Source organism: Cheilinus undulatus, linkage group 4 (genome assembly GCF_018320785.1).
Source record: "Cheilinus undulatus linkage group 4, ASM1832078v1, whole genome shotgun sequence".
NCBI lineage: Eukaryota > Metazoa > Chordata > Actinopteri > Labriformes > Labridae > Cheilinus > Cheilinus undulatus.
Window position 1 is genome coordinate 29081993 of NC_054868.1, and position 24234 is coordinate 29106226.

At 39.2% G+C, this 24234-nt stretch overlaps 1 protein-coding gene across 3 annotated transcripts; it reads left to right on the forward strand.

Annotated features, from left to right (window-relative positions):
• The first annotated feature begins 1006 nt into the window (after positions 1-1006).
• Positions 1007-21466, forward strand: ptpn9b (protein tyrosine phosphatase non-receptor type 9b). Of its 3 annotated transcripts, none has more exons than XM_041785353.1 (13): positions 1007-1061; positions 8658-8801; positions 10972-11061; positions 11242-11366; positions 11745-11850; positions 11960-12070; positions 12164-13050; positions 13176-13272; positions 15115-15184; positions 15284-15362; positions 15500-15650; positions 15839-16046; positions 18782-21466. In XM_041785353.1, exons 1-13 carry the CDS (start codon positions 1029-1031, stop codon positions 19003-19005), a joined length of 2325 nt encoding a protein of 774 aa, XP_041641287.1. In that variant the 5' UTR covers positions 1007-1028; the 3' UTR covers positions 19006-21466. The 3 variants fall into 3 exon arrangements, with proteins under 3 accessions (XP_041641287.1, XP_041641288.1, XP_041641289.1); XM_041785354.1 differs by lacking the exon at positions 1007-1061 and adding an exon at positions 4895-5087; XM_041785355.1 differs by lacking the exons at positions 1007-1061; positions 8658-8801; positions 10972-11061 and adding an exon at positions 11482-11537 and having other exon boundaries at positions 11285-11366.
• The last annotated feature ends 2768 nt before the right edge of the window (positions 21467-24234 follow it).

Here is a 24234-nt window from a genome sequence, read left to right on the forward strand (position 1 = left end):
TATGTGTGTCCATTTTCAGATTTTTTTTTTTATCTTTATTATTTACACAAATGTGCAATAGACTTTTCAAACCTAAATATTTTCTCCTCCAGTTGAACACCAGTGGCGAAGTTAGGTGACTGTCTCAAGGATAGATAGAGCACACCACACTTTCTATGGGCCAACCCCTCTCACAGGCAGGAAGTAACCAACCCAGTGGATAACGTCACCCATGGTGCAGAAAATTCACATCAAAAACAACAATAATTCCAAAAAAACATGAACAAAAGAAATTCATCAGTAATCACTGTACAGCAGGTACCTGAACACATCAAAATACTCTGACCCCAGGGCATGATAAGAAAACTCCACCCCAAGGATATGAAATGACAGTGGGCAGAGCTTAGATCAAGTCTCTACAGAGTTGGACTAGCACTGAATGATCACCATTCTGAAATTTCTCCAACACTGAAGGTCATCTCACTCAGGAACAAAGTTAGAATTAAAAGTTGGGAGGTAAAATAAACACCTATTTTTTAGCACTGAGAATTCAACACTCCAATTTTTTCTGTGTATTATTATTATTGTGCAGCAACTGGCCTGCAGGTTTAGAGCTGGAAAGATTAACTGATAAACTGTAAAAAATAACTTGCAAATACTGAATACTGAATTGTTCATTTGCTCAGCTATTACCTAAGAAATCGATTTAAGGAAAAACACATTAATATAAATGGAAATAATAAAGGCTTGAGCTCAAGAAAGTCAACTTTGACTGCCAGAAACATGTTTTTTAGGAAATGTGAGATAAGCTAGATGTCAAAAACTGTGAAAAGCATAGATATAGGACACATATGGAATTAGTTTACTTAATTAGGTTAATAAAATATTCTGGTGATAAGGTGTGGTTTCTTATAAAAGAGTAAAGTAAATTCAAGGGTCTCTGGTCAGGCAAATGGGCGGGCCCTCGGCCTCTGTCTCGGGGTGTAGGGTGTAGGGCGTGAGCGAGCGGCTGGTGGGCGCGCCCGCTGCGACGTTGCGGAGGCTTCAAGATGGCGGAAGCCCTGACAACTCAGGAGCAGCTGGTAAGGGTCTCTTTACGATTTTTTTTCCTTTTCTCCCTATCATGTTAGGAATGTTAATATATTACCTCCCGCTACTATTCGGACCCATTCATTTTTATATGTTTTTTAATGCCGTATCATCTCTGAAACGCTTTGGTCTCGTAAATAGTCCTGGCCCGGTCGCCCCTCTTCAGTGTACTGACTCCGGTGTGACTGACAGCAGTTAGCATGTGTGTTAGCATGATGGCGTTTGCTAGCAATACGGAGCATTTAGCCGGCTGTGTAGCCCTAATACTCGTTCCTGTTTCATCCCAGTTTTATATGAACCCCACAGTTCTATTCATGTTCTTCATGTGAAGTTGCGACACTTGGTCACTCATGGTTCGTGTAATAAAATGAGGCTTATTGTGTCTTTGCGCTGCCGTTGGCCATCTAGCTGCCACATGTAACCTAGCCCGCTGGCTAATGCTAATAGCTATTGTTGACTTGCAGGGAATTTCCTCGACCGCTATCTGGTTCTATGTTAAAAATCATGTTTGATCCATTGTGCTGGCCCGAAATGACAAAACACTGGATGCTTTACGTTTGCGTTGTAAATACATGCAATGACACAGTGAAGACAGCCCTAGATCTCCAATCTTCTCGTACAACAGTGTTATCTGTGAGCCGCTCAGCTAGGAGAGTCCTGCCTATCAGATTTACGGTCGAGAATTCACAGAAGCGATCCTCCGGTTCCTAGCATTGTTGTTGCCGTCGCTTTCTAGTAAAGGGGTGGGCCTTATGCCGATAGCAAATATCAAATGTCATCAGGATACTCTGCTTTAATCTCCGTTTCAAGCGTTCATCTCCATCAGGCATTCACCAGGTTGGCTGATAAGTAGTCCCAGGTCACGCTAGTGCTGATGCTTGGATTTGCTGATATGTTTTTTGGTTTCTTACTTCAGGTCTGCGAGCACGTATCAGTGCCCCGAGGGGATCAAAATGTTCGTAATTTGGGTCGTTGTTGAAATCAACAACTTGTTGTGAATAAAGTACAGCCTAGTTTTTGATTAGAGGTATTCTCCTAGAGCTTCTTGAGTGTTACTCTCCTCATGTATGCAGCATTAAGATTTGTCAACAGCAGAGAAAACTGTGATGCACGAATTTTAAGTTGGATGCCTTTGTCATTAAAGATTAGCTCATGTAGAAATACAAGAGGGTACGCAAACACACTAAAAGCCTTTCAGTCAATTTACAGGTGTCTATAAAATGACATTTTGTTTGTTTTTTTATATGCAGTTATGTGACTGCATGTCATAAAGAGGGGTTACTGTGGCTCAGTACGTAAGAATTAGTCCTCTCGCACTCGGAAGGTTGTTGGTTCGAGCCCTAGTTCCTCCAGTCACATGTTGATGTGTCCTTGGGCAAGACATTTAACTCTAATCTGATCCCACTGCTTTTAGTAGTCAGATGACTAGAAAAGCACTATACAAGATCAAGTCCATTTGCTATTTACATGTAGGGTTGGTGTCTGCTTTGCACATCTTGCATTGAAATGCCCTAACTACAATGATGAACTTCAGCGCAAGACTGAGGAACTAAGCTTTATTCATGTGGACTAGTTTGACAGAACCTAAAAGCCCAGTTTACGATAATTTATACAAATATGTCAGCTTCCTCTTCTGCATTAGATGTTTGCATCTAATGTTTGCATGTAGCAGGTTGTCTTGGTAGAGAGCCATGAATAAATATAACAAGAATGTTGGTGATTCAAAAAACAACTCAAACTGCAAAGAGGAAAGAGCTGTCAGATAATAACAACCATTTAATTTTACTAAAACATACATTGTTAATCAGGGGCCAACTCATCAGCTTAGCTGATTATTGATGTCTGTATTTGGCTTTTGGCCTATTATTATTTTCAACATTGTATTTTAGCAGTAGTTGGTAGAATTAATTAATCAAATGTGTGCTACTTTGGTTCCATTGCAAAGAGTGCCCTGCATACAACACAGTCTGATTGGCCAGATGTCATATGAGTTCTAGCCAATCAGCACTTACACAATGAGCATACAGTAGGGTTGTCCCGATCAGCATTTTTGGCCTTCGATCCAGATCTGATTTTTTAATATTGAATATCTACCAATACCCAGTCCCGATCTGATACTCATAATTACCTAGATTAGAGTTTCAGTTGTTTTTTTTTTTGTTTTTTGTTTGTTTTTTTTTTGGCAAAAATAACTGAAGTAAATTGAGTAACTGTTAGATATCTCACTCGTATTCTATTTAAGTCAGTACAGCCAACATTACTGTAAAATGGAAAATGTTGCATAAAATCACATTTCTGCTCAGAATGGTGTAATAGCTCTGTTTCGCTTTAATCATTTGTCAAAAAAATAAAGTTGCATTTTCACTTAGTGCAGTGTTTGAATTAGCTAAATCAGACAATCAAAAATCAACTTAAAAGTGGTCAAAACAGCTGAATGACCTGAGCAGCCAAAAAAGTGAACTCAACCTCAGTTCAACTTAGAGTGATGAAAGCAGAGTCAATAGTCACAATAACAAATTAATTCAATAAATGAATTTGAAATATTATAATTCCACTTAGAAGTGGTATTTAACTTGACTCTATTAGTCACAAGAAAAACTGAACTGAAAAACGAAAATTAAAAACATCCCAACTCCACATTAAAGTGATGTAAACAGTTTTACATGAATGGCAGGGTCCAACGTTAAGGTTTTTGCCTACTTTACCTTCAGGGCAAGTGCTACTCATATCTACTTGCCCTGTCTAGGAGGTACTTTTTTTGGCTGCCAAGTGCATACATTTTGCTCACAACATACTTAGAACTAAAATATGACTAATTCTTACCTACTGAACATGTGAAAATCATCCAATCAAGATTTTTCTTGTTTGATTAAAAATGTCTTCCCCAAAACTACATAGTGCCCCTTTAAAGTGCTATTTCACAGTTCCACCCTGTACTGTAACCGTTAGACCAGTGGTACTCAACTTTATTCTACCAAAGAGTCACACTGTCTAAAAAATACTTTAGCAAGAGCCACAATCCAAACTGGGAATGCAAGGTAGATAATAGGTCAGTTAAACTGTAGTTGAAATGAAATAAACCAGTGGACTGGTGGATAATTATGAAGTTAAATAGGATACAAATGTCTGCATAGTGTCAGAAGAACCAATCTGTCACTGATAATGAACATATATTTATTTTGTTTATCACTGACATTAGGCTAAAACCTTGTATCTCAGTTTTTCATGATTTTAATTTAATTTGTTTTTATAGATCAGATTTTTATCATTTTTATAAATTATAAAATTTTCATTCCCTGAAAAGTGATCATTTTGGAGATGCCAATCTTCGGCCCAACACCAGCGTTATGAAAGTTTCACCTGGCCTAAAGATTTTTTAAGACATTAGAATGTGCTGAGTTTGAGCTCTGAGATGCTTTTCAAAGAAAACGATGAACTATGGTTGGCTATTTGGGTATTTATATCTCACATTGGGGCATTTACTGGAGTTCTGTGGCTTTATTAACATAAAAGAGATGTTTTCCACTTATTATTAATTCTTTAGTTAAAAGGGGAGGGGCCTCATTTTGGTCTTTGCCCTGGGCCTCCAAATGACTAAAACCAGCCCTGCCTCACACCTGCAGCTCTAACAGACACATTGTTTCACACTGCCTCATTTTGGAGCTTTGGTTTTAGATTTCTGCTCCTTTGACAATATTTATGATCATTAATGGATTAAATATCAAACAAAACACCCACGTTTGGACAAATGTAACTAGATGTGATGTTATCTCCATGTGTGATCCATGTGTGTTATGCTAGTTGATGATGTGCATCGGCATAATTGTCAAAGGACACGGGTGTGAGAGGGCATCGGCAGGAAGTGGCTGGAGAAAAAGTTAAAATGAGGAAATGAGAAGCTTCAGTTTGAACAGAAGACAGCAGACCTCAATGAATGAGCTTACTAAAGAGACGTGCCACGGACGGACTTCCTCTGCTCTCTTCTCTCACACACGCTCCTCCATCGAGCACATCCAACGGTAAAAAAATATGGATATAAAATGATAAATCTTTAAATTTGGAAGTTGAGGCCTGTCTTCTTTGTGTTGAAAGCAAATTTATTGATGTGACCTACCATGAATCTTTAGAGATGACAGTGTTTACCTTCATAAAGGTTTTTAGTTAGTTTTTTTTTTTTTTTTTTTAAGGAAGCCTTAAAAGAGCTGCAGCTGGTCACTAAAGAGCCACATGTGGCTCGAGAGCCGCAGGTTGAGTATCACTGAGTTAGACCCTCCTTGCCCTCTCTTAGTAGCTGTCTGCACATAAGCAGACACGCTCTGCCGATGGAGGCAGCAACACACTGCATCTGGATACTCAGGGCTCCGTAGTAACAGAAACAAGAGAAGAAAATGATAAAATCAATGAATAGAAAAGCTCAGAGTTGTGTTTGCCCAATGGGGCATGTCCTTACTAGGGGTGCACCGATCGATCGGCCAAAATCGGAATCGGTGCCGATTTCCTTAATTTTGGGGGATCGGTGATCGGCCGATACTTAGATAAGATCGGTTTCATATGTACCTCTACCTACTTAAATGTGAAAAATGAAAGACTAAAGGAACTGATATAATTTAGTAGTTTGGACAGCGATGCTCTAAACTTTTCATTTATATTTGATTGAACTACCTCATATGCAGTTAAAACAACAAGTTTGTATTGTTTCATGGGTATTGTTCAATGTTTTTCAATAAAATAAGATTGGAAAATTGAAGGTGTATGCTGTCAGTTATAAAAAAAAATAATAATAATTGGTATCGGCCAAAATCGGAATCAGGCAGGTCAGGCTTTTTAAAGATCAGTGATGGGTGATTGGCCAGAAAATTACAATTGGTGCATCCCTAGTCCTAACGAGTTTTGCTTGCCCATCGGCTTTTTGAAGTTGCCCCGGGCGTTCGGGCAACCATTAATGTTAAACCCTGAATGGGGTCAAAAACATATGAATCGTACAGATCCAAAACCACAGTCCCTGTTAAAATGTACCAGCTTAATCATCGACATGAACCAAAACATTAACACTGCAATACCCAAACATCAAATACAAGGCACTTTTATTACAGTGCAATTTCTAAAGTGCAACTGGAGCTGCTGCATAACTTTTTCCTCCCTCACTTTTATTTCTTTACCCACCGGGTACTTTAAAATGAAGTGTAGCTTGTTGTTTAGGAAAACCAGCATCTTTGATGGCCTGCTTTACATGCTCTGCTGTGTGAGACCCACAAAACTGGCATGCATGAAATACTGTACGCTTTCAGTCGAAGGTGGAGGACTGTGTAGTGAGGCTCAGCAGTGACATGGGGCAAACAGCTGAGCTCTTAATGTCTGTAGTAAAGCCAAGAAATTGCTTTTTAAATTCTCTATTATGCTATCACATACTTTGTTGTACTGCTTCGGTAAGGCAGTGTCAGTGATGTAATGTCGAGATGGCAGGGCATAGCGTGGGTTTAAAAGCTCAAGAAGACTACAAAAACACAAATTCTCCACCACAGAGATGGGATGATTGTCCACAGCGATGAATTCAAACGCTTTTCTGTTACCTTTTTTGTCTTATCGCTCTCTCGAGGGTACTTGTCTTTCCTCTTAAAGTCCAGAGGTTGTTGCTTGGGTGAAGCTACCTGTTGCTAGAGTATTTCGCTGCATGTTTAGTTCAGAGATGACGGATCACATTTGTAGAGTTAAACGCAGCTCTGCTGCTGCCACCTCGTGAAACTGCCGTGTTACAGATGCTGCAAGAGGCCAATGGACTGTTTTCACCCTCACGTTTGAAGTTTTCCACACCACTGACATTTTAAACACAGGAATGCTAATATTACCACCGCTACTGGTGTGTTTCCGGCCTCTCCTAAATTGTGCTCCGTCTACAACAGCTGAGGTAAATGATCAGCTGGGCTGATCGGATCAAATTGTCGATCTCCGACCAATTAAAAATGCTTATGCTGGCTCCGATCCGATAAATACGATCGGGATCTTGACGTCCCTGGCATACAGCATCACTTCCAGCTGCTACTGTGCTGTTCTGTACTGTCTTTCAAGCTGATAGACCTTTGGCTAAATTATGTATTATCCTACGTATTTTTAATCATGAAATTTTCCCTTTGCCACATTCAGTACATTTTTTTATGTCATAATAAAAGCATATCAGTTCAAACTGGTGTCATTAACCACTGATTATCATATCGGCCTTGAGAAAACAATATTGGTTGACCCTCCTTTGGGGTAAGACCTTCATGCCCAGGTCAAACCCAGCAGACCACTGCCTTACTGCCAAAACTCAATGAATTTAATATACACTGTTCTTGTTTACAGGGAAACCTTGTACTTCAATCCAACGCTGATCAAAGGGGCAATTGGACTGGTAGCAAATCCATGAGGACAAAAGGCTTCTTCAGTTCTGAGAGTGACTGGGGAAGAGTCAGAGTATATAGCAAAGTGTGACCATGGCTATGCAGATGAGCTGTGTGGTCACCTGACAGCCATTAGCAGAGTTGTTTCATCTGGGGGTGTGGCTAAGTGGGCATTTCCCACTGTTAAGGTCACATATTCTCTGGTCCTTTGTTCTCTGGTGGGGGTCTTGTTTGGATCATTTGTGGAAGGAATCCAGCACTGCATTGTATGTAGGTGATAGGAAGTGTCTTAGCCCGCACCTCTGTTCAGGGATGGTTTCTCCATCTTGACAAAAGTGGCTTCCTTGACACCTCTCTTGAACCAACAGTCTTTCTTGGATAAGAGAGAGACGTTGTTGTCATCAAAAGAATGTCCCAAATCCTTAAGATGGAGATGAACAGCAGAGTCCTGTCTAGAGGAGGTGGCCCTTCTATGTTGTGCCATACATTTATGTGGAAGATCCTCTTTAGTTTTTCAGATACTCTAGACAAGTAGGGAATTACAATGCTGCAATGGCGCTTGTTCTCCTGTTCTCTGTTGGTATCTAGCTTCTTAGAGGTCTTGGTGAAGGCCCAGTTGGGATAGCCGCATTTTCGTAGAGCTTCTCTGAGGTGTTTCTCTTCCTTCATCTTCCCTTCTGTTGTTTTTGGAATCTTTTAAGCCCTGTGTTTCAGGGCTACCGCTACTGAAATACAGGATGTCACTACAGACACAGCAATGGTCATCCTTTGTTATATACTCTGACTCTTCCTTAGTCACTCTCAGAACTTTAGAAGCCTTTTGGAGAAGAGGCGAAACATCTTCATGAATTTGCTACCAGTCCATTTGCCCCTTTGATCAGCGTTGGATAACCATGACCTGGATGACTGAGAACCTACACAGATACCTTGTACTTCAACCCGTTTTTTCTTCTCAATTTATTTTTCTACATCCTTTTATAGTTCATTTAAACTTAGTTTGTATCAAATCAGTTCATGCTTGTTATTACTTGATTTTTACATTTTTTTCATTGGTGTTGTCTACTGGAAATGATTGCTGTCTGTCAGAGCATCCTTGGCTTCCTAATCATCCCAACTCCTCCTTGTCACTCTAATTGTTGAGTTTATGAGTTTGTGTTTCTCTTCTAGATAATAGACATTTTCTCTTACATTTCCTGTCTCCCTTTGGTCCAGGCTGTAGAGGAGTTCCTGAGTGAGGTGCGTAGCAGGGAGCAGCCTCACAGCGCTGGGCTTGTCTCCCAACCGACAGCTGTAAAGTTTCTTATGGCCCGCAAGTTCGACGTCACCAGAGCCATCGACCTCTTCCAAGCATACAAGGTACGGCCGTGTTTTTATGGAAGACAAAGCTGAGATCACTGACCACTGGGTTTAGTAAAGGCTGAATGAATCTGGGAAAGAGATTAAACAGGCCTGACCTTATTAACATTACAGTTGCAGTTAGAATTACGGTAATTTCTTCAGGGCCTTGTGATGGTGTAATATAAAGGGGGTATGTTTGTATCAGTAAGTAGAAACTTAGTAAATTAAAGGGATAAAGTGATTTGATTTGGCTGTCTTAAGATCCCTCCTAGGGATCATTTTTTTCAAACGGCTCTGTTGGACCAACATGAAAATAGTGATATCTGCTCCTTAAAAAAAAGTTAGAATTTAAACGTGACAGTGACATTTACATTGTAGTCTCCCCTGAGACTAGAAAAGCAAAATCCTGTCAGGTTTTCTTAAATCTGATTAATTTTTATATCTTTGTCTGCTCTGAGGCTGCTAAAAATAGATTGGCAAATATTGACTAAAACCATGACAAATCAGTTAAGTAGTTTTATTCAAAGGTCTTTTGATAAAAAGCGTGAATAGACCTTTTTGGGGTTTTATCAGAGAAACAATTAAAATCTTTGTTGATTTTTGATGCCAGTGTATCACTTTTTCTTCTCTCTTGGGTCCTGAGAGGGCTTCTTTTTTGTTAGGTACGGGGGGGGGGGGCTTCAAAGAAAAATGGTTGGGAAACACTGCCTTAATGGATATTACTTAATACTGAATAAACACAGGTGATGTGATCTTTGAGGCTTCACTTCATAGAGTCGCTAGCATCAGCTGTATCATCTGTCACTGACAATTTACACTAAGGATTTACACCTGCTTCAATAGGATGTCTTCTTCTAGCCAAGGGACATGACTAAAATCTAATGAGCAATGATACCATGATATTCATAAGGCTGCTGATAATAACAGCTTTATTTATAAAGACAAGGTGTGTCACAGGCAGATGATTAAAATAAATTAGTTTAAAACAAGCAGAGTGAACATAAAGATGTCTAAAAAGCTGAAGTTCATAAAAAATTAACAAGAGAATCAGGAGAACTCCTTCAGTAAAAGTTTTATTTCAAAATTTTAAATCATATTTAAGCTCCAAACTATAGCTAGATTATTTGCATTTAGGAATCTGTCTTTTTTGTTGTTGTTAAATATATAAGCTATTTCTTTTTTGCACTGTGGAGCTCAGTGTCAGCAGGTTATTTTGCTGCTGTTTATTACCCTCAAAGATGCAGATGACTTTGGGTGTACTGTTAAAACACATGTAGCATGTGATGCACATGTAACCCAAAGACATTACTCTAAGTTTTTCATTAGTGTATGGCTGTATTTGAAAAAAAAATACATCCCTCATTTCTTATAAAAATCAAATGTCTTGTCAGTTTCTAAAAAAAACATAGATGACCAATATTAAAAAAAATTTTGTAGTTCAGGATGGAATTGGTGTTTTTTACAGTGGGAAAAATTATATATATCGGTATTGGCCAAAATGAGTTTTAAATGATCAGGTATTGGCAAAATCCAATATCATGCATCCCTAGTAATAGACAAACTAGGTTAAAGACAATAGCACAAAAGTTAGGATACCGCCCTGTGATGAGGAACGTTTTCGGCAGTGATTTAAAAGTAGATACAGAGTTAGCTAATCTGAGATCTTCTGGTAAGGAATTCCAAACCTGAACAACCGAGGCCAGATCACTATGTCAACAGTCTAGATTCCTGTCGGAGGATCTCAAACTCTGGTTAGATGTGGAAAAAGGTACAAGATTAGAGATGCAAGATAATGCCTGGCAATGTAGGATTTTAAAAACCATAGTCATTAAATTCTAAAATCAGGCCTAAAGTAACTGGTAACCAGTGAAGGATAAATGGAGCCACTAATGCTCAAGTTTTTAATGTTTACTGTTTCAAACTTGGAGCCAGATGATCAGTTTAAAAAAGGTTGTCATAGGATGTAAGAAATGCATCCTATGACTTCAGTGACTACAAGTTTATGCTGTTTTTGACATACAGTCAATTTAATTGTGAATTCATAGCCCTAGTTGAAATAAGATTTGTCTTTAAAAGTGACACCACCCAAGTGAAAACATAAGGTAATTCTGTGTAAAATGCAGTTTGGTTTCTTGCCATTTCAGCTAATGACATTTCTGTTTCTTCTCGTCTCATGAATCAAATCTAGAACACAAGAATCAAAGAGGGCATCATCAATATCAACCCTGACGAGGACCCCCTACGCTCTGAGCTGCTGAGTGGTAAATTCACAGTCCTGGTGAGTATGGAAACCAGGTGACACAAAGTGACAGCAGCTTATTAAATAAGGAAGACACAGAGAATGTTCATACTGATCATCAAAGAGGAATAACATAGAGATGGAGTTCTGTTTCTTTATTATTATTTCTATACTGTATAATGTACTTGATTCATATAGCTTCATATATGTTTTTATCAGCCTGGTCGTGATGCAAAGGGCGCTGCTCTAGCTCTCTTCACCGCTCGCCTCCATCGGCCAGATGTCACCACACATAAAGCTGTGCTACAGGCCATCATCTATCAGCTGGACAAAGCCATAGAGAGGTGGGGGGCTTTTTATGCTTTTATTTAATAGGACAGTGGATTGAGTAGGAAATCCGAGAAGAGACACTGGTTCTGGTTCTTTCATTGTGTTCTTCATTTTGTCCTTTTTTCCCAGTTTTCCCACCCTTTTGACTTTTCAAATTTTGAAGTTTTATGCTGCTGCTGACTCAGGTCCTCATACATTCATTGCCAAAATTTATTGTAGCTTCTCTTCAAGTTGTCTAAAAGTACCTGTAGCTAAATCTTAAAAGACAGCAGGGTGTTTTCAATACTATCTTTGTCTTATTTTTTTTTAATCTTTTATGTATTAGCATGACATTTATTTGTTAGGCCTACACCTCTGCTTTAATTGAAAGAAATGTGTTAATTTCTCCTCAGTTTACAAACTCAAAGAGACGGCCTCATCTTTATTTACGACATGACCAACTCAAGCTACGGCAATTTTGACTATGAGCTCTGTGTCAAGATCCTTAATTTGCTCAAGGTAAAAATTAAGAAGCATGCTCTCTCTTAAATGTGCTTACATTCAAGATTTTAAGTGAAAAAAGTTTCTCTAAAATTCTGTTTGTCTATTCTGATGTTTGTGTTTCAAGGGCGCCTTTCCAGCTCGTCTAAAATGTGTCTTCATCGTGTCATCGCCTCTTTGGTTTCGAGCACCTTTTGCTGTTCTTCGCCTCTTTGTGCGTGAGAAGCTAAGAGAGAGGGTATGCACTTCTACTCTTATTAAAAGTTAATAGCATGCTGAGTAAGTCTCCACTCTTTATTTGAAAATATATTTCTGTGTTTTTATTCACTAGGTGTGCACAGTGAAGGCTCATGAGCTGGCCAGTCACATCCCTGTCTCCTCCCTCCCTGAACACCTGGGTGGGACTTCTCAGTACAGCCACGTAGCTTGGATCCAGTCCTGTGTGAACACACACACAAACACTGTTCAGGGTGACACACAAGACCATGACACTCACGACTGTGTAGGAAACCTGCTGCGCTCCTACAGCTTAGAGTGCAGCAACACAAGCGCAGGCGCTACACTGACCCACACACATATCAATACGCAGTTAGGCTCCGAGCTAACCATGGCTAACTCTAATTGCTACGACGATAGCAATGCTAACCCACACAACCACTGCGGTGTGGTGGAGGGCAGGACTCGAGGGCAGTATCAGCAGAGCCCGCAGTCTGCAGCAAACAGGCCGCAGGGGAACCACCAACACTGGAACGGCTCTGCAGTAAGCGGGGCTAACTTAGCTGTAAGCGGTTCAAGCCCTAACGCTAACATGAACGGTCGTAGCCACCAAGCCCCTCCACAGTCAGACACGCCTCCTGACACACCGCTCTCCCAGACGGGTGATGCAGAAAGCAATGTGACAGGCTCAGCTAACAGGTCCCAGAATGAAGGTGTGAAGGAGGAGGATGGTGAGGAAGAGGAGGGTGTGCCTCCATTACCCCAGAAGTCTTTGCCACGTCCTCCTCACCAGCCGTGCTCCCAGTCTCCACCCTTGTCTTCATCATGGGGTCCTGATGATGAGGAGCGCTGCATGGAGGTGTCTGTTCACATGCCAGAGCAAGGAGGTATGACGGTGCATGAGCTGGTAGAGCATGTGAAAAGAAAGAAGAAGAAGGGGATTTACCAGGAGTACGAGGAGATCCGCAAGGAGCCGCCAGCGGGAACCTTTGAATACTCCAAGTAAGAGAGATGAACAAGTCTGTCCTTTACACTGTTTCTGAGTACAAAACCAAAGAAACTTGTGAGACTGATCAGCACATCAGCACAACCTCAAGATGACCTCTTTTTGTTTTGTGTTTTTACAGAAAACTTTCCAATCAGATAAAGAACAGGTACAGCGATGTTCTCTGCCTCGATCACTCACGGGTGCGACTCTGCCAGCTCTGTGATGATGACGATGAGGTAAAAATGAAATCACAAAATCACAGTTGGCACTTTCTTTTTAAAATTTACTCATTGCAATTCAAAAGTTTTCTCTAAAACTTATGACTTTGTGTATAATTTAGATAAGGTGTTTGATTTATCTTTTCAGAGGAAGTACATTTGCGTTTATCTTGTTTAATCTTGGTCTACATAATGTCTGCAGAGTGGTAAAATGGATGTTGTATTAGAAGGTAAATTTATTTCAGGAATGACACTAGTGTCTCTCTTCTTTGTGCTGTTTTCTGTCTACTGAATCTGAGGGTGTCATTGGACACTGGAATGTTTTACAGTCTCACATGCGGTTATTTTAATGTGGTTCAATGAAAGGCATAGATTTTGGTAGCATGTTTCTTATTCATTGTAAAATGATTCCAGTATTATGGTAATCAATGCTAATAATGGCCTTAAAATGAATACAAACCAGGTTGTGGAAAGTCCATCATACTAAATAAAGGCCTTTATAAATGTTGATATTGGAAACAAAAAGACTCTCATGAAATAAAGAAAGCAAAGATTGACTGAATCTTCTGTGGATCCATTATGTATTGTGTATATATTAACATTTTAATGTGTTTTCTGTCTGGCCTCAAGTTAGATCAGGCAGAGAAGTCAGAAACTTTCTTAACTTGCTCTGTCAATATTAGGGTTAAAATTTTGATACTTTTCAATACCACGAGTTTTAAAATACTATTTGAATGGTCTGTTGTATTGAACAGCACTAACTCCAAAAAAACAAATGTTTCCTAGTCTTATTTTCAACCAAAAGTTGCTGCAATGAAAGATGTGCAATTTAGGCAGTGTGCAGGAGTTCCCCTGCTGTTTCTGGTAATTGAAAACAAGAAATTACCCATGTTGGGTGACCAGGGCATGTACATTAGCATGCTTTCACACCAGAGCTGTTTGGTCCACTTTAAACAAATCCCGTCTCATTTCCCAGAATGGTTCTATTTGTTTTGAGTGGTGTGAAAGCTCATTTGAACTCTGGTCCCCTTTAAATTTAGGGGTCTCGGTTCACTTCCGAGGGAACCCTGGTGTGGTTGGTTTGAGGTGTGAAAGTTACCTCTGTACCACCCTTGGCGGCTGTGTAGTCATGACACTTCCTAGTCTCTTGCTCTCATTTTGGCTCACCTTCTTCTTCGTTACTGTTTCATTCGTCTAATGCTAAGAACATATTAGGTTGCTTTCTCGTTTGCTGCTCATAATGGCACCAAAGCAAAAATCCCAAAACAACATAAATTTGGTGTTGCTACATTGTGTATGTGGTAAAGAAATTACTGGCGGAGATGGATTTCCAGTTTCTGCTTCGGCCAATGGATGAGCCATTTTTGTCATCTTCTTAATGGAGTCCCCTTGGACTATGAGGCGACCTTAGGCTACGTTCACACCGCAGGCCTTAATGCTCAATTCTGATCTTTTCTCAGATCTGATTTTTTTGTTTGCCTGTTCACACTGCAGTCAACTTCCAAAAGATCAGATACGTATCTGATTCAGAACCACATATGAAAGTGGCCTGAATCTGATTCGAAACGGTCAGATTCAATGTGACTTGCGCTGTTCACACTGTCAGAAAAAAATCAGATACGGGCACATGTAAGCAAAAAAATCAGCTTCAGGTCACTTTCAACTTCAGCGTGAATGTAGCCTTAGTCTCCATGGTCTGAAAACAGTTACTGATACTGTCTGAGTTTTGCAAGAATCATATCAACGTTTGAAAACCTGGGAGTGTGACCTGTGTGACTCAATCAGTAATTGTCATTGTTTACGAACAGAAGGCTGGAGATCCTTACACTGAGCATTAAATCTCTCCTCTCTGCATTACAGACATCAGATTACATTAACGCCAGTTTCATGGATGGGTACAAGAGAGGCAACGCCTACATCGCAACTCAGGGTGAGCTGCAGTTAACACAAACTTTAGTCCTACTCCCAAGAGCTTTTTAAAGTCCTTCCTTTCCTGTAACAGCTCTCTGACAGATTTTTTGTCCTTTAGGTCCTTTGCCAAAAACATTTGGTGACTTCTGGCGCATGGTTTGGGAACAGATGGTACTTATCATTGTCATGACCACCAGGTGAGACTCTTTTTATCAAGTCAGTTTAAGTTTTTTTTTAAAATCGCATTATTTAAACAAAAGTAGGGGTCCAAGCATTGAGTATCCTTTGACTGGCTGAAGATTAGGGTCAGTGATGTGTATTCTGTCTGCTTTAGGGTGGTGGAGCGTGGGCGTGTAAAGTGTGGTCAGTACTGGCCTCTTGAGGAGGGCAGGACCGAACAACATGGATACTTCTTAGTTAGAAACACACACATCCAAACATTTCAGGACTTCAAACTCTCCCATCTTGAACTCTACAACACACAGGCAAGTCCCACCATCTTTATTAGTGCACCTTTTAATACTTTGACTCTTTTTTATTCCCTTATTTTATAACTAATGACTTAGAAATTGAGCTTAAGTATCTTGAGCATCTAATAAAGTATACTTTGATATGACATTGATGGACTAAGATTTGTTTGTTTTTTTAATTCCCTTCTCTGTCCTTTCATCAGTCTGGAGAGAGACGGGAGGTGTGTCACTACCTCTATGTCAGCTGGCCAGACTTTGGGGTGCCTAAAAGTGCTTCAGCCATGTTGGACTTTCGTGAACATGTACTTCAAAAGAGGGAGGCTGCAGTCCAGAGTCTAGGGGACAGCTGGACGGGGCCTCCTGGGGGCCCTCCTGTGGTTGTGCACTGCAGTGCTGGCATTGGCCGAACAGGTGACATAGACAAGCAGACAAAGTGTTCAAATGCACTCATTCATACATTTTGTGGCCACTTCTTTTGAACTTTGTTTTATGCAAAAAACAAAACAAAACATAACTGTAATGTTTAAAATCTAATGGTGTTGTTGCTTCTATTTCATCCTGCTTTATTCTTCTATATAAATATTTTTCTATGCCAACCATTTTTTAATGTCAAAACACCATTTTTCTAAATTTAAATTTTGTCTGAACACAAACAGACCTGCAAAAAGTGATCTTAAATATAATTCAGTCAGAAAAAATGGAAGTAGTCATTTTAGGACAGAGTCTGTAATGATAGCATTATTTCAGTGTGTATCAGAGACAGTCTTGACAGTTTTGGATCCTCTGCTAGTCTAAGTCTCTTAAGGTCTGTCTGTCCAAATAAGTCCACAAAGGCCTCTTAAAAGGGGCCCCATGTAGGGGTGTAAATCACTAGTTTCATCCAGATACAATATGATGGCGATATTTTGGACAATGATACTATATTTTCCAATATCACAAAATCTGCCACGATACGATTTTGTCAGTTTGATATAGGGGCCTACGATCAATATCAGGTAATTTTTATGCACAAATTTCACGCAGTTACTAAAAAAACACCTGCGGTTAACTTATTTTCAGGTCTATGTATTTAATAGAAAATATCTTTAACAAAAAGAACAAAGACCTTGTAGTAGTTTTTCCATTATGAGATTTAAATGAGGATAAATATGTGACATGATGCATTTTTATTACTTTTGATTTATTGCAATCTTGATTTTAATAAATGGAGTATTTAGACTAGAGCAAAGTTTTATTTCAAAAGACGCTCTTGTGATGAGCAGCCTCATAACAAGAGCGAGGAGGTTGGGGGGGGTATTAAGAAAACAGCTGTCATGCTTGAACCATGTTAAGTTTGGACAGCTTATATTTTCATAATAAATCTGACATGAGACGGCGAAATAAAATCTGTGTATCAAAGGAGACATGCAGCAGCAAACTTTTCCCTCTCTGTTTAACTGGTGTCTGCCGCATCAGACAACACTTGTGCTACCTTAGCCATAACAAGTTGAATGTTTTTTTATCCGTGAACGATCTCATACGGCGGTTGTATATGGATGAAGATGTAGACGTAGTCAGCAAACTAAGGGGAGAGACCCGTCCTGCAGTAGTGTCTGTCTGAAGTATGTCCACACAGCCGAGAGAGGAGACGATATCCTCTTACCCTTGGCTGCAAAACTTTAAGCCACTGCCGCTAGATAGCTAGCTTGTAGCTAGCTTGTTGAGGATGCCACCTGGGGCGGAAACTTGCATACGAGAGGAATTTCAAAAAGCGTAGCTTGAAGCATCAATTTAGATCAGTGTTTTGACTTTCTATCGATCTGATTGGATCATTAATCAACCAGTCGATGTATCAATATACATTGATGACCGTTACACCTCTAGTCCCATATTTTATAAATGTTGAAGGTTTGTCCATCAAGGCATGAACACCCACACAGGTGTTTTTAATTACTCTAGCTGCTTAGACAAGAAGAGGTTGAAAATAGGTGGAGTTGTGGTGAGGGTTCATAAATTCTAAGGGCCAGAAGAAATGATAACACCTCAGCAAGTCTTTCTACCACAACAAGTTCCTAATAATCTGCAGGAGCTGTCAGTGAAACAAACTTGTCCACACTGATAATCTTGAGAAGAGGTCTAGTCATTGGGTACTTCTAAAGTCTCTTAAATGAGCTGTCCTTGATCCTTAGTTGAAGGAGAAGTAGTTTCTGACCTGCCATCTTAAGGTTTTTAAATGACATTATTTTCCAGAAGAAGGGGCTAAAGCATTGAGTTACCCTTATCTTAAGAGCCATCCTAAAGCTCTAAAATCACTCAAAGTGCAGAGGATCAAGGACAGAGATCTGGGGACCAATGACACACAACAGAGGAGCAACTGACCTTATGAACATTACCAGTTTTCCAAAGGGTCCATATGTGATAAGTTGGGATGTAACAAAAGAGTTTGATATTTGTATTACAATAAGATTATAGAAAATAATATTTGATTTGTTTACTGATTCAGCAACCACAACTTTTGGGCAGAGAACAATGACTGGAGCAAAACTTAGAACAGCAGTGAGGGAGGCAGAGAAGGAAATAGAGATTGCTTATGAGTCAATATCTCTCATAATCTAATGTTTTTAAAGTAATTTACATAGAGCAGAAAGTTGAAAGCCTATGCAACTCTGCAAGTCACTGAAACAAGCCAAAAACTATCCTGGACACGCTTCCAAGTGTAGAGTACCGTATGAAGACGTGGGTTTTTCTCACCTTAAAAACAAACTGATTGGGCTTTTACTTTGAAAAACCCAGTGTAGGTTTACTGTACCTGTCATGTCAGCCAGGAATGAATTGAGAGACAGAATTCACAGACAGTGGTGCAGAGATCTGACTACGGATCCCTGCAGACAGGTTTCTCCATCTCTTGAGTTCTGAGCAGACATTCAGCAGCTCCAGACTGAACTACGCTCACATTCATGTTTTGAAAGATGAACTGCTTACACACAACACTGGCTCCCACTGGTTGTAGATGAAGGTCATGCCATTTAAAAAGCAATTTGCTTAAAACCAGACTAAAGACCTGCAACCAGTCTTTGGACGTGAGCAAAAATGAACTTGTTGACAGCACTATAGTTCTTAAAGATGTGTAATTTCTCTCTCCTGTTTTCTCTGTGTTTTCTGAACAGGCACGTTCTGTACACTGGACATCTGCCTGTCCCGGCTGGAGGACATTGGCACAGTAGATGTACGTCAGACAGTGCGGCGGATGCGTACACAAAGGGCTTTCAGCATCCAGACCTGGGACCAGTACTATTTCTGTTACACATCAGTCATTGAGTATGCTCAGCGCAATGGAAAACTTAGCCCGGTTCAGTGGTCTGACTCAGACCTGGAGACTGACAGCGAGTGAGAGACACAAACATATTTAAAATAAACAACAACTGGGATATCCAACCTTAGCAGAAGTCATAGGAACAAGAGCGAGGAGCCGACTCTTCTGCCGCGAGGGAGAAGGGATAAAGGATTGAGATCTCGTTTTGGCTCCTGCTGCAATGATGCAGACTCCCACAACAGCTCTTCCTTTTCATGAACGGACAGCCAGAGGAGGTGAAGAACTGGAGAAAAAATAATACAGGGAGTGGAGACTGTATGCTCATCACTTACGAGCAAGCTGTCCTGCCAATATCCGAGCCCCTTTTTATTTAGCAAACTACAGGGGGACTTGGCCTGCCCTGAACCTGTCTTGTTGACAAGAGAGTTGTACGACTTGTAGCATTTTTTTTTATTGACTTGCACATGAGGAATGACAAACTTGAACTTTACCCCTTGAAGCCCTCCAAACCCCTGTCTTTGTTCATTTTTAAAATTTCTTGTTCCTTTTTCAACCCTGATCAAGTCTGTGGCACAGATCAAATGTGAAGGGTAGGAAATGGTCAAACTTGAAAACTTTGTTTTTGTTCTGAGAGGAAATGGTACTGTGTGAGCAAATGGTCAGATGTGAAAGCAGTGTGTGAGCCATTTAGTCCATTTCCTCCTTTTCTTTTTTTTTTTTTTTTTTTTTTTTTAATTTCCCAGTCTTTTTTTCTATGGTGCATTTTCTACGTGTGTATCATATTTGTGCATATGTAGACTAACTTTTCAAAGCCAAAGTCCTCACCCTGAATGCTTGGATGTACTCCTTACTAGGATATTGTATAGACTGACGCCCATGTACATTCATGTAACATACATTTATACATTATAGTGTGTAATAACAACCTCTGACATAAGAGCAAAAGACAGCCTTGTTTAAAATAATTGACTTAACAGACAAGAAATATCTTTGTAGCGAGCCAGGCTATGACAAAATATCGAGAGTTCTGGTAATTCAACTGATATCATTAGCAAATCTGTTTGGTTTGTCAGGTCTAACATCCTTTTTACTGTCGGAGCGTTCTGATTGGACAATCTTAAGTAGTTTGGCCTTAACTTGATTCACTGCCTCGTCGTTCTCAGACCTAAACCATACCTGAAACTGTAAACTTCTTTCTCCTTTTGTTCTTTCCCTTTCTTTGACTCTTACTCCCTTGAAACTACAAACTGTTGTTTGATTCCTGAGGCATCTTCTTCCTCAGATAATTGTGCCTTCAAGTATTCCTTAGCTTAACGTCTCGCTAGTGTAGTAATAACACCCGAACCAGTGCACTTGAGAAGTACACATTGACTGTGTCTCACAGGACACCCACATTTTGCCTCCAGTCCTGTACATGGTTTACTACTTCTGATACCGTCAGAGTAGTGAGTTAGCTGGGACTAAGCTCTGGTTTGAGACATGGCTATTCTTTTATCATTTGACCTCAGGGGGTAATTCTAGTGTTTTTTGCCTAGTGTCAAAGATCTGTTTCTGGGTTTGCCTCTGGTAAATTATCATTTAAGAAAAATAAACTATATTGACTTTATTTTGTATTTTTTACTGTATTGTAACCTTCTATATTTATGTCTTTGTAAAACTTCTACAATATTGAAAATCGGTGAATGTCGGTACGATGCTACAAAGAAAACAAAACCAGTTATTGCATTTGATAAGCTGAACAAATCACATGGGGAGTGAAATATATATATTTTTTGTTGTTCACATTGAAATTTTGGTGGAAAATGTCACTTGCCATTGTATTTTCAGAAACTGACTTGTATAAACGGTGATTGTTCAGTGGTGGGACAAGGGGGGGGGGCTGACGATTACGTTTTTAGAGAGCTTATTGTTGAATCCCTAGGTAACAGTTACATTAACGTCTTACTGTCTGGTACCCAATGCCAAGGATGAAGCAAAAAGAACTGTCAAAAAATGCAAAAAAAGACAAGTGGCTGCCATTTCTGTTCACAAAATCCTTGCTTGGTGTCTTTGATGAAAAAATATATCTATATTTAGAATGAGTTAAGGTTTATCAGCATGGAAAGAGAGCCTTGAATGTTTTCGGGGTAATGGTGTCCAAGCATTTTTAGTCAAGACAGACACGGATATTGTTGGTGAATGTGGACCCTGCATCCCTCAAAGCCAAAGGCCCAGGCTCACCCTGAACATTTCTGTCTTATCACACATCCTCAACAGCCTACTAGCATGGACCTACCAACGCAGCCTTGCATCCACTGACACAGACTCGGGAGCACCTCGGGAACGTTACTAAAGATTATGTATAGCTACAAAATGGGAGAGTGTGTATGTAAAAGAGTCCCCATGTGACTTAATATGTTTTATGAGTAACAGAGAATGCAATGTGCATTTGTCATCGATGTTCATTTAATGTTCCTGTGCTTTAAGTTCTCGTGATTGAATTATGGCCTTTTACATGCTGTCAGCCCGGCTGTCCCATTAAAGCAATGGTATTACTATCTCGGATGAGTGCAATGATGTTGTGATGTCTTCTTGTCTGGAACAAGTGATGGCCCTGTGTTGGCATGAAGTATAGTGTCTGTATGATTTAGGAAAGTGCTAGGTGATGATTTATAAGGCATGCTTTAGCTGTTCAAACATTTGAAGGATCTTTTTTAACTTGTTACAGAATTTTCCACTCTAGATCTGCTTAAGTAGCAAGTATTGGTGCTTCAAAGCAATGGGTTAGCTGGGACTATATTACAGGGCCTCTACCTTTCAGTCTGCCATGGAGGGCCTTGTGCTTGAGAGATTTAACATTTGACTTATTCTTAACTCAGCAGCCTCATTACTTGCATATACATTTTTTAACTGAAAAATGTTAATAAACAGTATGAACTAATAAAATAATGAAATCTTAAACCACAGTAAAAACTAACAAACATAATCATTGCATTTTTGAGAATAAAACAAAAGAAAATGACAGTTACACTTTAGTACAACTAAGCATGATAGTAAATTAGGGCATGTATTTGGCCCAAAGATGTACATTTTATATGTTTAGTGCACTGTATGAAATTTTTTTTTGTCATATTATATTGTCATAGCTCCAAGTTTGTTGGTATTTAGCTTTTTCATATGTCTGCCAGAAGTCAGAGACTTTCTTTACAGTTGCCAAATTCAAATTGGAGATTGAAGGACTGTTAGCTTTTCTCAGTGAGAAGTCAGTGGTTTATTTTTTTGTAAATCTAAGCCACAGGTGTCAAACTCAAGGCCCGGGGGCCAAATCCGGCCCATGGAACAGTTAAATCCGGCCCACAAGATGATCTCATATTTCTGAAATAACTGGCCCATCAGTATGAGGTCTGCAGATTTCCTCAAGTATAAATGTGAATGTATCCTTGATGATTTAAGGTATCCTTGTTAAGTCACAAAATCTGAAAAAGTAAGGAGTAAAATGATTAGATAAGACGTCAGGAATGTGGGAAAATAGATTCCTTCGTGTTTTAATTTTGTATTTTCAATTTAGCATCTCACAATTAGGGCTCAAAGTGAGGATTTTGACTTTTAATTTCGTACTTTGAGAATTTCAACATAATTTTGAGTTCTAATAAAATATTTGGAGCTTTAAGACTCATAATTCTGATTTTTAAGTTATATTTTGACCTTTTTAACCAATTATTTTGTATTTTATCTCATATTTTCAACTCCAAACTTTGACTTCAAAATCCCATAGTTTGACCTTTTAGACTCACAAATGAATATTTTGAATAATATTTTGACTTTTAATTTCATGATTACAAATTTTATTTCATACTTTGACCTTTTAAACTCATGATTTTGACTTCTTTCTAATATATTTGCCGTTAAAGAACATTATTTTTCATTTTCAATTTCATGTTTTGACCTTTCTGAACTAACAAATTTTTCTTTTCTCAGATTCTGAGCCTTTAAACTCATCTTTTTTATTTTTTAAATGTCAATCCTTTTTTTCATACTTTATTACCGGTGAAGCAAGGTTGACAGTTTACGGTTTAAAAGGTGACCCTTTTAGGCCCTCAGGTTAGACCTGAATCCAGAATCTGGCCCCTGCTGTGATTAAGTTTGACACCCCTGATCTAAACTGTTACACTTTGGTTATCCAGTTCAGTTTTTTATGGATGGGGGCCCTTTAAAATGCTAGAGGCCTAAATTTATGTTAAGTCACATCTGGGAGCTAGAAATTTAATAGGCAAATATAAGTCTGCACATTTATTAAAATCATAAACATTTATTGGTTTATCTAATTGTCTTTTGGCACGGACAGTTATGTGTAGGCCTACTCTGTTGGGATTTTACATGAAAAAGTTGATGTTTCACTTCTATTTTTTCAAGTCCCAGCCAGCTTTTCTTTAACACAAGTGTGGGGGTTTCCAGGGAAAAATGCTGGGAGCTACTTTTGTAGATGTGCATCTACTCTATGGCTGTATTTAGGAACTGATTTGAGATACTTGTGATATTGCTGAACTCTTCATTTTATACCACATTATACCTGATTCACAATTCCCTTTATAGGCCAAAATAACACTTTTTTTCTCAGCACTGCTTTTCAGCTTCTTACAAGCTCCTTCACAAAGATTTATATTTTCGAAATGTCAAACAGGGATTTTTTTTAAATTTAAAAACTCTATATAAATTACAAGCACACCAATAAATGAATAAATAAATAAAAATAATTACTCAAATACGTGGCCTGGCTGGTGGTTTGATGACACCATGGCCAGGGCTTCAGCAACATAAAGGTACTCATTGCTTTGGTATCTCCAGTTCTATCGCAGGTTCCAGTTTCAAAAATACTGTCAGTAGACTGGCTATCTATTGGCTTTGCTTTAAATTGTGCAACTGCACCCAACCTGGATGTCAGAAGAATCTGTGCTTCAGTTTTTACACTTGTCAGACATGTGTCTTACCTCTAGTAGGGGTAGTTTTGGCACATTCAACACAGTAATCTATTGTATAACAAACTTGAAATAAATATTAATAAATGATTTACATGGACTTTCTACATTACTAGTTTTCCTTGTTAGTAGACCAATAAAGATTGAAAAGAGTGAGCCGTTTGCATCTCTTCCCAGTCTGCATGCTAAGTTAAGCTATGGCTGTTATGAGTGATTACAAATTGCTTACATTAAAATATTCTAAAATGTATGAACCCTAAAATAGGAGTTATTAAAGACAATGTGTAGTTAAAATGTACCAGTTCAGTCTATGTATGGCATTTTAAAACCTTGAGCAACAGCTGGAGTAAAG